This window comes from Natator depressus, chromosome 6, assembly GCF_965152275.1.
Source record: "Natator depressus isolate rNatDep1 chromosome 6, rNatDep2.hap1, whole genome shotgun sequence".
NCBI lineage: Eukaryota > Metazoa > Chordata > Testudines > Cheloniidae > Natator > Natator depressus.
Genome location: NC_134239.1, coordinates 85,060,281 through 85,077,374, shown reverse-complemented (window position 1 = coordinate 85,077,374; position 17,094 = coordinate 85,060,281). Strand labels below are relative to the sequence as shown.

At 43.1% G+C, this 17,094-nt stretch overlaps 1 protein-coding gene and 1 long non-coding RNA gene across 4 annotated transcripts in view; one reads left to right on the top strand and one right to left on the bottom strand.

Moving 5' to 3' along the window:
* The window catches only part of BAZ1A (bromodomain adjacent to zinc finger domain 1A), a 114,828-nt gene that overhangs the window by 24,759 nt on the left and 72,975 nt on the right, over nt 1–17,094 (top strand). For all 3 annotated transcript variants that reach the window (XM_074955850.1, XM_074955849.1, XM_074955851.1), the window contains exon 3: nt 8,222–8,362. In XM_074955850.1, coding sequence (XP_074811951.1) covers nt 8,222–8,362 — 141 coding nt within the window. The remainder of the gene's footprint in view (nt 1–8,221; nt 8,363–17,094) is intronic.
* LOC141989337 (uncharacterized) overlaps nt 1–17,094 on the bottom strand; it is a 62,050-nt gene that overhangs the window by 3,003 nt on the left and 41,953 nt on the right. The window lies entirely within an intron of this gene.

Below are 17,094 nucleotides of genomic sequence, written 5' to 3'. Positions count from 1 at the left end.
TCTTTTGTCTATTTAGGAGATTTTTAGAAGTGGATTTAATCTTGCTTCTGACTCTCTATTCATTAATGCCCCATTTATATTAAAACTCGTCATCAAAATATCTTGTGGTATTTACACAGAACTGAACAATATTTCTCTGAGATTCAGGATTCTTGGCTCAAAATGATTTTTCAGGTTCTCATTTTGTGGTGTTGTACCAATTTATTACGAGGTATATGGAGACAAATTTAATATGCACTCTGGACTCTGACAAGAGACTCTTTCTGAATTACTGTCTTTTAAATTATACTGTTAACATAATAAAATGCCAGATTATTATTTGTATCCCAGTAGCACTTAAGAAGCCACAACTAGATCAAGGCCCTGTTGCGCTGAATGAGTGTAGACAGAGACAGTCCCTCCTCTAAAGATCTTAGAATTCTAGGACCTGATCCTGCAACTGCCTTTATACAGACAGGCCCTGCACTCTTGCAGAGCCCTTTTGACTTTGGTGGGACTCCCCTGGGGTGCAGGGGTTTGTTTGTGCAATCATTTGTAGGATCAAGGCTTTAGTTTGACAAGATAAGACATAACAGGTGCTTGAAGCAAATGAACAGTGGGAAAAGAGGATGGGGAACAGTAATACAAGCTATGCGAATATAAAACTATGCCCAGATGCTTTTTATAAGGAGAGCACAGATTCTTCGAATAAAATGTACCTGTACTAAAAATGTATCATGTTAAGGGCAGTTATTTGTTAAAGAAAAAGGAATATGAAAAGGTGAGTAGTGTTTTAAATTAATGAGAACTCTGCCACCTCCAGCATTCAAAAATTTGACCTCGTGAACTGTCCTACAAAAGTTATTTCAAATTAGATATTTTGGATATCCTGTTTCATAGCTTTTTAGCAAATTGTGTATTCATATACATGTGCCTACACCGTGCAGGCATACTTGAAGAATTCTAACCCTGCATGTCCTGGTAGTTGGAATTTTTAAAGTGCACATGTAAGTGTTTTCACTGCAAAGCACAGGTACCTGAGTGCAAGGTACAGTCCCAGCTGAAAATACAGCTCAAAAAGTCAATTTCATGATAACTTAAACCTGTATGTTTTGAGGAGATTTAGAACTCCTGTAATATATTCTGCTAAAAGATAGTATTCAGTAACACTTCAGAACAAATGTTATTTAAAATCCTTTATTCTAAATGCACTTTTTTTGTGCATCAACCTATTAACTACCTAAATATATGTTCTTTTAAATGGATTATTTTTCTGCTCTACAAAAAGACAACTACTTTTGTACAGGGCGAATAAAAATCAATATGCAGGGCCCCCTCCAACTCCTGATGTGGCCCTATATTCAGAAATTAGTGAAGATCTGCTCACTGTGGCCAGATCTGCTCACTGTGGCACTGACTTTGGCACTAGTGATGTCATCTTCACTTATATCCTTTCTGGCACCAGAGGCACCTCCTTTGGTGCCTAGAGCTTTTCTGGCACCAGCCTTATCTCAGGCACTGCTGCCTTCAGTGGCCTTCAAGTTTTAGTTGGTGCCCATGTAGCCAGAACTATTGGCACTGGCATTGGAACCACTATGTTTGCAAGAGGAATGGTGTCAGATAAATAGGAAGAAACTCCTTCAGAGGAAACAGAGCAGTCACTCATTGATGGATATACTGAGGTCAAATCTCCTGAAGACTGAATTGGTGTTTCGTTGGTCTCTTCCCCGATTAAACAATAGCAGTTTCAAGAGCTTATGGGAAGAATGACTAATACCCTCCATCTCCAGACAGGAGTTCCAGCACCAGAAACATCTGATTTCCTTTTTGATACTATGGAATGACAGGCAAAGGACAAAATTACACTCCCAACTATTTCAGACCTACTAAATCCAAGGACATCTGGCACTCTCCCATTTCTTCACCACTGATGTAGAAGACGACTAATCAGATGTACCAAGTAAACTTGTAGGGCCACTGATTTTTGTTACAACATCATTCAGCAAATTCTATAGTGGTCTTTGCAGACCAGGAAATTGGCTAGAGCAGCAAGGTATCCCTTTCTTTTCCCTTAGGGCTTGTCTACACTTAACAGTGCTGCAGCAGTGCAGATGTGCTGCTGTAGTGTTTAGTGAAGATGCTACCTACGCCAATGGGAGACATTCTCCCATTGATGTAGGTAGTCCACCTCCCCGAGAGGTGGTAGCTATGTTGATGGGAGAAGTCCTCCCCTCTGTGTAACGCTGTCTGTACTGGGAGTTAGGTTGGTATAACTGCATCATTCAGGGGTGTGGATTTTCAACACCCCTGAGCAACGTAGTCATACTGACATAAGTTTGTAGTGTAGACCAGGGCTTAGATAGTGAAAGTCGCAGACTGTATGGTTTTGGGAAAAAAGTTGATTCTTCCTCCTTATTGGGTTTCTGTGTGGCACACTGCATATCCTGATACCTAAGCAGTTTGGGACTTCACTAACTCTATTTTGGACTCCTTACTGGAGGAACAAAGGGAAGCTGTAAAAAAAAATTTGTCACTGAGGGTAGAATGTTAGATATTCATTGAGACTATCATATGATACCTCAGATATGGCTAGCGCAATGGCCACTAGCATAGTTATGAGGCGATATTCTTGCCTCGGATCATTGGCCTTGCTCTGGAATCATGAGAATAATGAAGACCTCCTCTTTGAAGGGTCAGGTCTTTTTAGTAATGAAATGGATGAGTCCGTAGAGAGGATTAAAACCGAGAGTGTCACCCCATCTCGTTCCCCTCTGCTCTTAACTCCTATAGGACTTTCCCAGCTCTTGTCTGCCTCAAAGAAGATCTCCTATACTGCTTTCTAGTTCCATAGATGGTTTCCTTTACAGCAGCAGAGCATTCAGTGTCAGAAAAGATTCCAGTCATCTGCTCCATCCAAGGCTGCTTCTTCAAAAAGGCCACAGCACATATTCTGTTCATTCTTTTACTAAGCATTTTACTCATGCTTCAGTGTTTGATTTGGTAAAATGGTGCTACAGTTTGTATTTAGTTAGAACTCCTCTCTGCACCTTCTTTTGATGGGGGGCGGAGGGGCACCACTTTGAAACAGGAGTAGATCAAAGTGCATTAAGGAGTGTGTGTATCAGCAGGGTCCAAATGGACAGTTAGTGTGTGGCAGGCTAGTGCGGGATAGATTCACACCCCAGTTGCTGCAAGTTAAATGTTCATATTGAGAAGCCCTAAAACTTTAAGTGTGTTCCTGTGCATGCATCCGACAAAGTGGGTATTCACCCATGAAAGCTTATGCTCCAATATGTCTGTTAGTCTATAAGGTGCCACAGGACTCTTTGCCGCTTTTACAGATCCAGACTAACATGGCTACCCTTCTGATACCTGTGCAGCAAGTTGCTTTTATCTTAGCAGCTTTACTGGCCCTGTTCCAAATCATTTTGAAGTCAGTGGAAAGATTCCTAATGACTTCAATGGGGTTTGGATCTGGCCTTCCATTTTCAATGTTTGTAAAATGCATGTCACTGTAGTTACTGCTGACCATACTAGAATTTAAAGAGAGAAACTTAATTAACTCAAATAATTGATGTGACTTAAAAAACCACGTATTTTGTAACTTTTAATGCAAGATGAGGTAGAAAAAATGTCTTTCATTTAGTTAACCCATGCTCTTCTTTACCTGGCTCATGCTGAAGCTATCCTTGTTTTAGAAAGCAGTGTTTTAAAATTAGGGGGCTGTTTTTGAGAGTTTGCTACTTTCCTTCACAATCACATTTTTATTTGGTATTCATCTGTTTTCTTTTATCTGCATTATAATATAAAATAGGATAGATAACTAAGGCTACAATTTTGGCACAGAAATTTTCAGTAAATTTCACGGCAGAGGTGAAGGAAAAAAATGAAAAGTCACAGAAAGATCTCCAAATGTAGTTTTCATCTGTTCTTAAGGAAGAGCTATACTTTTTCCCCACTTCTAAAGAAACTGAATCAAATTTATCAAAAATTGTGTTTAATCCTTGTTGCTACTATGAAATATTACATTAATGCCCCCCCCCCCAAAAAAAAAACATTTAAAGAGTAACTTTTGTTGTTTGTAGAAAATTTCATAATAAAATAAGTAAATAACAAAGAATTGACACCAAAGAGAATACTGTTGGGGCTGGGGGGGAGGTGGTGAGGAGGGAAAGAGTGGATTATATACTGGATGTGCTGAAAGGTGAGACCCGGGGGAGAGAGGAGGCATGGTTGGAAAGTGAGCCCACCCCATAGTGGTGGCTCCTGTCCTGTGGGGCTGTAGGCTCTCCACTCCATGCGTTGTGTGACCTGGAGCATGTGGTCGCAACACCATTCAGATTTGGCACGTCCATGCACAAATCTCCATCTGGGGGTGCTGGAAGGGCTGCAAAGGGGGGGGGGGTAAATCTCTCCCTCGCCCTTACCTTACCCTCCCTGCTGGTGAGCCCCAGACTCTCTGGTGATGGGTCCAGTTGGTCTCTTGTCCTGAGAGGCACCACCACCACGGTTTTGACAGCTGGTGAGGGCCTGGCTGTCAGCAAGCAGCCTGATGCAGAGTGGAACCTGGCCAGCACTTTGCATGATGCACCACAGAACCTGGATGCTGACTGGGTCAGGCTGCAGCACGCTTCCCTCCAGCCAGGTTTTAAAAAGTTGCGGGGCATGGTCCCTTTGACTCTCCCATCTCCAGTGCGTATGGGTCTTGGTCCATTCCGATGGAACAGGAGCTGCTGCTGCGGGGTGAGTGTGGGGTGGGCTCGTCACCACTTTATTCAGGTTCACTAGTATTGTGAATACTGTGACCTCCATGCCTTATCCATAAGACACAAACTGGCTATCTAGTCTGACCTCTTGTATATCACAGGCTACATAATTCCACCCACTTACCTTTGTATTAAGTGCAATAGCTTGTTTGACTAAAACATATCGTTCAGAAGGGCATCCAGTCTTGATTTGAAAACATCAAGAGATGGAGAATCCACCCCTTTCTGTGGTAGTTTGTTGAAATGATTAATCACCCTGACTGTGTTGAAGGTTCTTCTTGTTTCTCTGGATCAAGTTTACAGGGCATGATGGTTGAGCAGAGTCTCTGCTGTTATGGGAAGAGACAGGATAGATAACATTTTTTTCCCTTTTTGGACCTAGCAAAGGGATAAAGGAGTAAATAAAAGTTGTGCTGAAATGCTCATTGACTAAATATTCATCAGCTTCCAGGAAGGTTAAACATTTTCAATTTTTAAATTCTTTCAATTTTTTGATGACACATTGTAGAATTTAGTATCAGTTACAGAATTCAATCTGTTCTAATTTGAGCTTTCATGAGGCTCTTCTAATATATTTTTCAGTTTTAGAATGTATGAGCTCCCTCTTGTGGCCCTTTAAAAATTAAGCACTAGAATGATAGAGTGGTGGTAATGACTATGGCTCCAAACCTACTGGTGCTTTTAATAGTTTTCTAGTAGAAATTCATTTTTTAAAATGTTATCTAAATTGAACTGGATAAAATTTTCAGGGAAATTTATTTTTCAGCTTATAAAATAAAAAAGTACAAAAACCACTTTTTAAGTGAAACCAACTATGTAATAGGTTTCAGAGTGGTAGCCGTGTTAGTCTGTATCAGCAAAAAGAACGAGGAGTACTTGTGGCACCTTAGAGACTAACAAATGTATTTGAGCATAAGCTTTCATGGGCTAAAACCCACTTCGTCGGAAGTGGTGTACAGACAGTTTTGTGGTACTGACTTCTTCACTATAAGACAGATGTGTGTAATAAGGGTCATTGGTTTTCTGATTACATTAAATGTGAGTACATTTTGGGGTGGGAAATAGGTGAAACACAGTTCCTAATTTCTTTTCCTTTCCTGACTGAATTTTTGGCAAGACTTGAAAAATGTACTGTCCTCTTGCTAGTAGCTAGCTAATTGAGGACTGGATGAGCATAGATAGATCCACATAGTAGTATTGAAACACAATTATCACACTGCTCGGCTGAATCCTGATGGTTCAATTTATCTTTGGTGTTGGCTTAGATAGTAGGTTTAGGCCTTTGGGCATGTATCTGGGAAATATTGTTGGACCATGGTCTTTGTCAAACACCCTGGTTAGAGGGAGATTACATTTCCTTTATTATATTGCAGTAATGTTAATGTGCATCTATTTAAATGATTGTGCATGTGAGATATGATGTTGGGGTTCCCTCTAAAGTGTCACTAGAAATTTCTTCTATCCACACAACAATTACAGTATGAGCAGATGTAGTGCAGACTTCCCTGAACTACTGTGCCAGTGTGCCTGAAGCCTGATTTTGAGGGACTCTCTTGGAGGTAGTGGAGTAGTTAAATCTTCATGTGAATATGCTGAAAGATTGTTTACAAGAATGCCAATTAATGTTAATTATAATGGTAGTTTTTGTGGTTTGGACAATTATCAACCAATTTACTTTACATAGGATAACCAGCAGCTGTTGGAGAGTAGTTTCTGGCTGTTGTTATCTTGTGAAGTATTTGAAACAATGATACAAAGATGAAAGTTTGTGTATCTAATTGCCAATAACCTGAGCTGACTAGTGCCTCCTTCCCTCTGGATGATCTGTTTTGAAAACATGAACTCTTCATTTCAAACAGTTTGTTTCAGGAGTTAGTATTTTGTAGCAGGGAATATTTTGGGCCTAAACCTTCTTGGAAGAAATCCCTTTTTAAAATGTATGTTTGTATCAGTGTATAGCGGATATTATTTTTCAAAAAGAGCTCACTAGCCGGTTGACCTCCTTTTGGAAATTGTTCATAAATTGATAACCATATCCTGGGACCAAGCAAGATTGACATCTTTTAGAAAGCAGGATGTGTTAGCCTACTTAGCCTTCTTCCCCCATTCAGGGTTCCGAGCTTATAAAAAGGAAGCGGGGCGGAGATAGCTCGAGTAGTTCTCTCATTCCTTCTTATTACTGAAAGTGTAGTGAGATTGGCACCACACTTAATGGCCTCAATTTTTCTCTTGTTGTTTTCCCTCATTCCCCCCCCCCCCCGCATGCTTGTATATGGGGAGGAGGGGGTTAGTAAGGACTTCTTTATCATTTTTTTTGTTTGTTTTTCATTTCATTTTTTAAATTTTTTTTTTGTTCCTTTGCAAGCATTGCCTGGTGTTTAGCCCTCTTGGGCTGCTTTCTTTCCCCAGTGTTGGTTCTCTCCACATGATTTTTCCTCATAAATATTTCCTATCTTGGATCTGTGACCCCACATGCACGTGTCTAAAGGGGCTAAGAAAGCTTGGTTCAAGCCCTGTGCTTTGCAATTCTCTGATGTCCATTACCAATACTGATGCTCAGTTCCTCTAAGAAGGTAGTTATAATATGGTTTTCCTTTGGCTACCCTTGCAGTCAGTGTTCAGCTTCATTCATTGTCCACAATGGATAATTTTCATAGTGCAGACATGGCTTTAAGAGATTAAACTAAAAAATGTGCACCCAGGAGTGCCAGGGAAGGGAGAAACCTAGTGGCTAAGAATTGTTTATTATATAGTTATGAAACATATTAAATGAGTGTCAATTGATTATAGATTTTGAATAACACACTTAATTTTGTTTCTTTTATAACTAGCACTCATGATAGCAAAGGAATGGATTTGCTTTGTTTGTCATTTGTATATGTGCCAGATGGAGCCTTAATATGTGTCAGGAGGTAAATGGGCCATTATTAAGATTAGATACACAGTGGTCATTTTAGCCTTGTTTATTTGGGTCATCAACTATACTAGAGGATGATCTTTTCTAGTATAAATACTTTGGCAACACAAAATCCTTTCCTTTCTTCCTAGATTACTATGAAAATAAGCGTAAAAGGTTTCTGTCTCATTTCTAAGTAACAAAAATAAAGTTCATTTTATTTTAAAAAGATGTTGTTGTTAATTGTCATTTGGATAAAATAAGCACAAAAGCTCTTACTACCAGTGATTTCAAAATAAACTGAAAAAGTATATTTAAGTAAACAAAGCTAAGTCAAGTGTATATATGACTTAGAAAATTCTAATAATTTACTGGCCTATTTAGTCAAGTTGGTATATATTTAAGGAGGTGAATTAGTCACTTTTACAGATGCGGTAAGGTGTAACTCCTATGTAAAATATAACCACTGTTTCTATTCTGGGATTACAAATGTACTTTTAGAATAATTAATTCAATAAATTTAAACTTTTTGCATTATCAAAGGACCTTCATGTTTATAACTGTCCTTATTTTATTTCAGGTTGCAATGTAAGATTTTGGAAGTCATAGCTCCACATCACAATGGAGTTGCCAATGGCCACATCAACAGTACCGATGAAGACACTATCGTCATCAGTGATAGCGATGATTCAGAAACACACAACAGTTCTGCACAAAATGGGTAAATTACAATTTTTCAAGTGTATCAAATATTTTGATTACATTTTGGAAAATGAGGCTAAAACAGATTTAGTGGGACTTTTCTTGAAGAGATTTGTCTCAAGCAAAGTGCAGAGGATACGGTGTCAGAATATTTAGCCAGCTGAGCAGTCTGAGTGGCTAAAGATTCACAGGTGCCTTATATATTGCGAAATAGGCAATTTAAGTGTATTTAGCCAGAGAGCATTGAAAAAAGAGAATAACTGAGGCATAAGAGGCATTAATCAATTTCAGATTACATTGTCTGTAGGAGGGTAGCGGTGTAGCACTTGGTCTGTTTTCAGAGCTTCTCTTCTCTACTTCTGCTCTGTTTACCAGACTTAAAACTAACATTGTAGAGTTTAATGTGTTTTTTGGACAAAACCTAAAAATACTTGTAAGATTGCAAACACTAATTCAGGGTTGTATTTTAAATAGGGATTTCACTTTAGAGCAAATACGAAAAAGAGAACTCTTCCAGAAGCTATATGGCCCATTATTTTACGTATTTATTTTGATATTTGTATTAGATGAACAGACTTCTGCCTCATGTAGATTTTTAATTGCCAGCTTTTTAATTGCTGACGACCCTGCCCCTGCTCCACTTCTTCCCCCAAAGCCCTGCCTCTGCTCCGGAGCTGCAGCCTGACACGGAGCCTGCCTTCCCCTCAACGAGAGGCAGGGAGGAAGCGGCCCCTGCCGAACAGGGGCTGGCGCGGGTTGATGATCTGGCACCTCCCACCCCCATGCTCGCAGTAACCAGATTTTTGGTGTCCAGTCAGTACATCTGACTGGACACTGCCAGGTCTCCTTTTTGACCTGACAACCCTATCCTCATGACCCAGCTCCTCCTGGACCCTTAATTTAGTGTGCCGTATTTTTCCTGTGCTCCAGGAAAGACTCCAAATTCAGTTTTATGATTTTATATATAAGAGCAAATAGGAAGATCAAGTGGGCTGACTTAAACCGTTACTTGAACTGGTTTCTGAGACTGGGGCAAGGAAAATTACGGAGGAAAATATAAAAGGGAGATAGATTTGAGAATTTGATTTGAGAAAATAGATTTGAGAACAAGGTTCCTCTTTACAATTATTTTGCCAGTCCACGGTGCTGCTGAGCTACAGATTTAGACCACAGTCCTATAAACTGATTGTTGTGGGCAGACCCCTATCCCTGTGTGGAGTCCCATTGACTTCAGTACTGCGTCAGATGGGTGTAGGGGTCTGTCTAAATAGATCAGCTTGCAGGATCAGAGCCATTACTTTTGAGTAGTCTGAAATTGTTATTACTACAATACAGTTTCTTCCTCATTTTCACAACCTGCTGTTACTTAGAAATATAAGTGGTACTGAATTCATAAACACTGTTCCAGAACCATGCTCAAAACTGTGACAATAAAGAACCAAAGATTTTCAAGTCCCTGCATTGAAGAGACCTAGTCTTATTGTGGCTCTATTAATGGAACTTGGCTAAGCTTCTGTCTTCATGCTTTACATTTGAAAAGAAATTGTAAATTAAAAAGATATTAATAGTTACTACAGTTTTTTGAATGGAAGAATAATTCTGTAGATACAAAGCCTTATTCCACAGTTTTCTTAGTGTATGTGCGTACATTAGTATCTTAAAAATTTGGTTATGTTTTATGTGTATTGCCATAAATGTTGTGTATTTTCTTCTAAACTTATTACAGTATTATAATGTCTATTACCGTTACACCCAAAAGGCCCAAAAGTAGGGCAAGAAAGAACTGAGATTTACTAAGGATATTTCTGTACGATGGACAAAGTCAGATGGACCAGATTGTGGCCTCAGTTATACTGGTGTTAATTTGGAGTAACTTCATATTGGCAAGTCACTTAGTTTACGTGCCTCACTTCCGCTACTTGTAAAATGAGGATAATTTACTCATCTGTGGGCATGGCTACACTTGCAGATGTAGAGCGCTGTGAGTTAAACCAGCCCTTGGAGAGCGCAGCAGGGAAAGTGCTGCAGTGTGTTCACACTGTCAGCTGCAAGCGCACTGGTGTGTCCACATTTGTAGCACTTGCAGTGGCATTGGGAGCGGGTGCATTATGGGCAGCTATCCCACAGAGCACCTCTTCCCATTCTGGCGCTGTGGCTTGTGGGAAGGGGGCAGAGGGGTGTGGGGCATTCTGGGTCTTGTCCCAACGCCCCATGATGCTTCGCTTTGCATCCCAGCAATCCCTTTGCTTCCATCCACATCTGGTGCCATTTTTCAAAGTTTTTTGTATTGCGTGCTCTGTCTTCCCTTTCGGTCTGTGGGAATGGATCCCAAACTGCTGAGGAATATGCTGATGGGTCTCGCCAGCACGTCACGAATGGCAGTCGAGTTACTCCTTAAGCTGCAAACTGACCGTGAGGAGTCCGACGATGATGTCGACTCACATAACGCTTACGACACGAGATTGCTTGTGGCATTCACGGACATACTCACCGCAGTGGAACTCCGCTTTTGGGCCTGGGAAACAAGCACTGAGTGATGGGATCAGATCGTCATGCAAGTCTGGGATGACGAGCAGCGGCTGCAGAACTTTTGCATGAGAAAAGCCACTTTCATGGGACTGTGGGCTGAGTTCGCCGCCACCCTGCGGTGCAAGGACACGAGATTGAGAGCTGCCCTGCCGGTGGAGAAGTGGGTGGCTATTGCAGTCTGGAAGCTGGCAACTCCAGACAGCTACCGATAGGTCGCTAACCAATTTGGAGTGGGAAAGTCGACTGTTGGAATCGTGTTGATGCAAGTTTGCAGGGCAATTAATCGCATCCTGCTCAGAAGAACTGTAACTCTGGGTAACGTGCATGACATTGTGGCTGGCTTTGCACAAATGGGTTTCCCTAACTGCTGAGGGGCGATAGATGGGATGCATATTCCAATTCTGACACCAGCCCACCTAGCCTCCGAGTACATAAATTGGAAGGGGTATTTCTCTATGGTTCTCCAGGAGCTTGTGGATCACCGTGGGTGTTTCATTGACATTAACGCAGGCTGGTCCGGAAAGGTGCATGATGCACACATCTTTCGGAACACAGGCCTGTTCAGGAAGCTGCAAGCCGGGACTTTCTTCCCAGACCAGAAGATCACCGTAGGGGAAGTTGAAATGCCCATTGTGATCCTTGGAGACCCTGCTTACCCTTTAATGCCGTGGCTCATGAAACCTCACACAGGGAGCCTTGAGAGCAGCAGGGAGCGGTTCAACAATAGGCTGAGCCGGTGCAGAATGACTGTGGAGTGTGCTTTTGGCTGTTTGAAGGGCTGCTGGTGCAGTCTGTATGGGAAGCTGGACCTGGCCGATGACAGCATCCCCACGGTTATATCCGCGTGCTGTACCTTCCATAACATTTGTGAAGGGAAGGGTGAACGATTCACTCAGGCATGGAACTCAGAGGTTCAACACCTGGAGGCTGAATTTGAACAGCCAGAGAGCAGGGCTATTAGAGGGGCCCAGCACGGGGCTGCAAGGATTAGGGATGCCTTGAGGGAGCAATTTGAGGCAGAAAGCCACCAGTAATGCTTGGTGCCCTGCATGGGAGTGAAGTGCAGTGGTTCCAATGTTAGTAGGAATCTGTTTTTGCTACATATGGTACACTGACTTGCAGTGCCTGTTGCTTTCCTGGGCTAAGGTATCTTTTACTTAATGAAATAATAAAGAGTGTTTTCAAAGCCAAAAAATTCATTTATTGAAAAGAAAATGCATTTATTGAAAAGAAACACAACTGCTTGGGAAACAGAAAGGGCAAGGGGGTGGGGTGGGGAACAGTACAATCACAGATTTGCGTATGTCCTGTTATCATACTCAGCCTTCCTGTCTGGGGTGCTGTTCAATGAGTGCTGCACTTCTGGCTGGCTAAAATGCATAGTGAGGGGGTTGAGTGCAGCAGGTAAGGGTCGTAGTTTGCAGGGCTGCGTGGTGAAGCTACAGGTGGCGGAGGCAGCTGGTGGCGATAAGAACCCGGATGTTACTTCATTCAGCATGTTCTCTATGCTTCTACGTGGCCGCTTCCTGATTCTTTGGAGTCTTTCGGCCATTGATAACAAGGACGGCTGGGATCTCAAGGTTACATCTCTAAAGCCAAAATGCAACACTTAACAGAGGCAGCATTGTTCACACCAGACAGAGCAATGATTCGGCCACACGTAAAGTAGACAAGCACAGTCTACACAATAGCAGGAATTGCCTGTCCCAAAGTGAGCACACATAACCCACAGGAGCCCCAAAATGGTGAGTAAGCACAGGGACAAGGGGGACTGATTGTTTCACTGCCATACTGTCCTCTGGGGTTCTGTGCCTTGGGGAGAGCCAACAGCTGCAGGGGGCCCCTATGCTGAACACTGTCACCACATTTTCCACAGGAGTTTGTCCTGGAAGATATCTCGCTGCTGAGGGTGACCTGGGAAGCAAGGGAGGGTCTTCTACTGCAATGCAGCTTCCACCCTGGCCCATATGCAGCTTGCCTGTGTGCAGCAATGGTTCCCCCACCCTTCACGGCACAGTGGCGCGGACATGTTAGCCTTACTGGGACAAGAAGCACAGTAGCTCTGTCAAGGAACCTGCACAAGCGAATTGCACAGTTTCTGCATGAGACCTTTAAAGAGATCACTGAGGCCAATTACCGCGATGTGAGAGAGGACATCAACGCCCTATTCCGCATCTAGGCATGCATGCAGCCCTAACCCTCCTCGCCCCAAGAGCCCACACTGAACAACTTCCTTCCGAAAATAAAAGCCGCTTACTGGGCACCTCCTCTGGTGTTTGTCCTTCCCCAAGAACTGTCCGAACCGTGCGACTGGCTACCTTCCTCCTGGCTTGAGAACAGCTCCTGGCTGCATGCATCTAGGGATGCTGGGCTGTCTCCCTCCTCCTCAGCACCCTCGGTCCCGCTTTCCTCCTTCTCCTGCCTTGTTGAACTGGGCTCTGAAGTGTCCATCGTGGTCTTAGGAGTGGATGTGGGGTCAGCCCCAAGTATTGCGTCCAGCTCATTGTAGAAATGGCAGGTCGTGGGGGCAGCACCGGAGCAGTGGTTTGCCTTGCGGGCTTTGTGGTAGGCATTCTGCAGCTCCTTCACTTTAATCCTGCACTGCAGTGCGTCCTGGTCATGGCCCCTTTCCATCATGTCCCTTGATATCTGCCCGAAGGTATCGTAATTCCTACGGCTGGAGCGCAGCTGGGACTGGACAGCTTGTTCCCCCCCAAACACTGATGAGGTCTAGCACCTCACCATTGCTTCATACTTGGGATCACCTGGCACGTGGAGGCATGGTCACCTGGAAAGATTCACTGAGAGCACTCCACGCCTTGCTGAGCAAACAGGAAGGGGATTTTCAAAATTCCCAGAGAATTTAAAGGGCGGGTCTGACGGTTGGTCACCTGAGGGCAGGACAGTAGAGTTCAAAGTGATGACCAGAGTGGCTAGAACAGGCATTGTGGGACACTTCTGGAGGCCGATGAGAGAGCATTAATAGACCAGGACGTCCACACTGGTGCTGCAGCGCAGCAAGCATTATGCTTCTCGTCGAGGTGGATTACCAGGAGCGCTCTAGCCGCGGAGTCTGGGCGCTCTACTTGCCTTGCCAGTGTGGATGCATCATGAGTTAGGGCGCCCGGGGCTGCTTTAATGCGCTCTAACTCGCAAGTGTAGCCAAGCCCTGTATAAAGCACTGTGAGGTCTATGGAACAAAAGTGCTTTGGAGTTACAAATTATTAGACCCCAATTTTGCAATTGACTGCATGCAGACTGGCTTCTTCATGCTCCGAGCACCCCATTGACTTTATTTAGGCTACATAGAGGTGAAGCAGTTCATCCTTGCATTGTCAGTTGCAGGTTTATTAATTATTCAGTTGATGTCAGGGTATGTAACAAGGTTGCTCCTCGTGTAACTAAGCAAATAATGAAGGTAAACCTGTGGAATTTTATCTACTCTTGAATGATGTTTCTAGTGTCATGTAAGGGAGTGTCTGAATATTTAAAGAGAAGTCTTCTATCTTGAAATATGTGCACTCTCCCTGTTACAGGAGTATGAAATTCAAGGGAGGTTATCTTTAAATTTAATACAGATATGGGCTGCAATCCTGCAACTGGCTCTGTGCAGGGAGACCCTTATGTTCAGCCAACCCCATCAACTTCCACCCTGCAGAGCCAGCTGCAGGATTAGGGTTGATAACCTACCTCACTTGACTTTAATTTTTCTGGATTTTTTTTTTTTTTTGAGGGGGAGGAGAGAAACTTCTCATTTTCTATATAGAAAGGCTTGTTTTGGCTTGTTATTAAACAATATTATTATTATTTATTCTTTGCAGCTGTTTTCATTGATGGCATATCTAATCAACATTGCATGATATAAACATAAAGACCAAACTATTTCTATTACTAGAAGTTTAAAAATATAAAATTAAAATATTGAGAATTAGAAGAAATCGCAAAATTGGATAACATCATTAGATCATATCTGCTATTTCAAAATATTAAAAGTTTAAAAGTATTAACCATGTCCCCAAAAGAGCCTACCTGAGTATGCAGTCTTGCCACGAGTTTGTAGGTATTGTGGTCTTGAGTCTCAAACGCTTACTTACACAGGTAGTACTTAAATTTGTGAATAGTCCCATTGAATTGAGTGGGAAGACTTTGCAGTGCTAAACTTTTAGGGATTAAATTTTGTCATGTGTGGAAAACCTTTTCACCATAATAGATTTTATGTAAAGTCTGAATGTGTCTTGGGTACTAGTGAATTGTATACTCCGCATAATTGTTCATTGTAGCCTTTCTTCCAGACCATTCATTATTGTGAAAAATAAAACCAAAAATGAGTCTTGATTGAAAATTCTCTTTAGCAGAAGAGGTTAAAGTGCTCAGTTTGTCAGGTTCTTGATTCTCAGTTACATGTGCATTGCTTCAATCGAAAAGTGAGCAGCCATAGCTGGAATAGGGAGGAAAATGTAAAGATGGTGTGACAGTTACATGTGCATTCTGACAGGTTTCAGAGTAGCAGCCATGTTAGTCTGTATTCGCAAAAAGAAAAGGAGTACTTGTGGCACCTTAGAGACTAACAAATACGCCCCCCTGGCCGACACCCTGAGAGCGAAGGGCTACGAGGTGCAGATGGATGCCCTGATCAAAGTGAGCTGTAGCTCACGAAAGCTTATGGTCAAATAAATTTGTTAGTCTCTAAGGTGCCACAAGTACACCTTTTCTTTTTACATGTGCATTGTTTCAATTGAAAAGTGAGCAGCCATAGTTGGAATAGGGGGGAAAATGTAAAGATGGTGTAACAAACTGCAGTACTGGTAAGAAAATAGTCTTTATTTTTTGTTCCCATTAACATCATTGGGCCAGGGTTATAAAAGGTTATGCCTCATCACATGGTAGCAATGTCCACTGTCTGCTTTTACAGGAAATGTTATTACTCATTAATTGTTAAGACTGATACATGTTGTATAAAAAAGGAAAGTTACCAGAGGTTACTCTATCACCAGAGGAGTAGTTTGACTGCAGAATCTGTAACTAGTCCAAAAAGTGTGACTTCATGACATGGATCAGATTGAAATTATTTTTTTGAGTTGTTTGTCCAGCCTTAGCTCTAATTCTAGATCTGGTGGGAGCTGAGGGCCGGAATAAAAGGTCTGACGGGCTGAATGTGGCCCGCGGGCCATAGTTTGCCCACCCCTGTTCTAGATAGTTTACTCCAGAGGAAATTCTGCACCAAAAAAATTAAAAACTATGCACACGATATTTTTAAATTCTGCATATTTTGTCAAAATAACACTATATAATCATGCTAGTGTCAATTAATTTCAAAATACCTATCAGCAGCTATGTCTGTAAAAATACAGACACAAAAATATTCCCCCAACAGTAGAGAGTTAAGGAACCCCTAGGACAACCCAGTTCCTGTTTCTCTGCCCCCTCCCCACAAGAGCCCAGCATGGGGTCAAGATACTACCCCCAGCCCAGTTGTTCCCCCCGTCCCAGACACTTGCACGCACTCCCTACCCCACAGAGCCCAGCTGTGGACCCCTTACCCCCGCCCCCCAAGCTGCTGGGGAGAGGAGCCCCTCCATTGGCCTGGCCTAGGCCTGCTGGAGCTGCCAGGGAGAGGCATCCCTCCTCCAGCCCAGGTGCACCGGAGCTGCCGGGGAGAGGAGCCCCTCGCCCGGCCCAGGCCCACTGGAGCCGCTGCGGCCAGGGAGAGACACCTCTCACCCGGCCCTGAGCTGCTGCAGCGAGGGCGGGTTGTGGGGGAGTCCTCTCTCCCCTCTGCAGCCCCCGGGCAGCCTGCACTCCAAGCCCCTCATCCCCAGCCCTACTGTAGAGCCCTCACCCTCCAAAATCCTCTGCCCCAGCCCTGAGCCTCCCTTGTACCCCAAACCCTTCATCCCCAGCCCCACCCCAGAGCCCACACCCCCAGCCAGAGCCCCCCATAGCCCCTAGCCCCCTCTCACACTCCAAACCCCTCAGCCCCACCACATGCATTTTGTTATGTGCACCAATATGAAAGTGATGTCACACATCACCTCCATATTGGTGCACATAACAAAATTCATTCCACACATGGACATAAACAATTAGAGTGAACACTGGAGCGCAGGATCCAGAAGGAGAAACAGCGTGATGCTGGGTCCCTGATGCTTGTGTGATGTTTCCTGCATGCTACCTTCTTCTTTCAGGGCGTGCTGGGTCCTGCAGCTGCTGGGAATCCTCCAG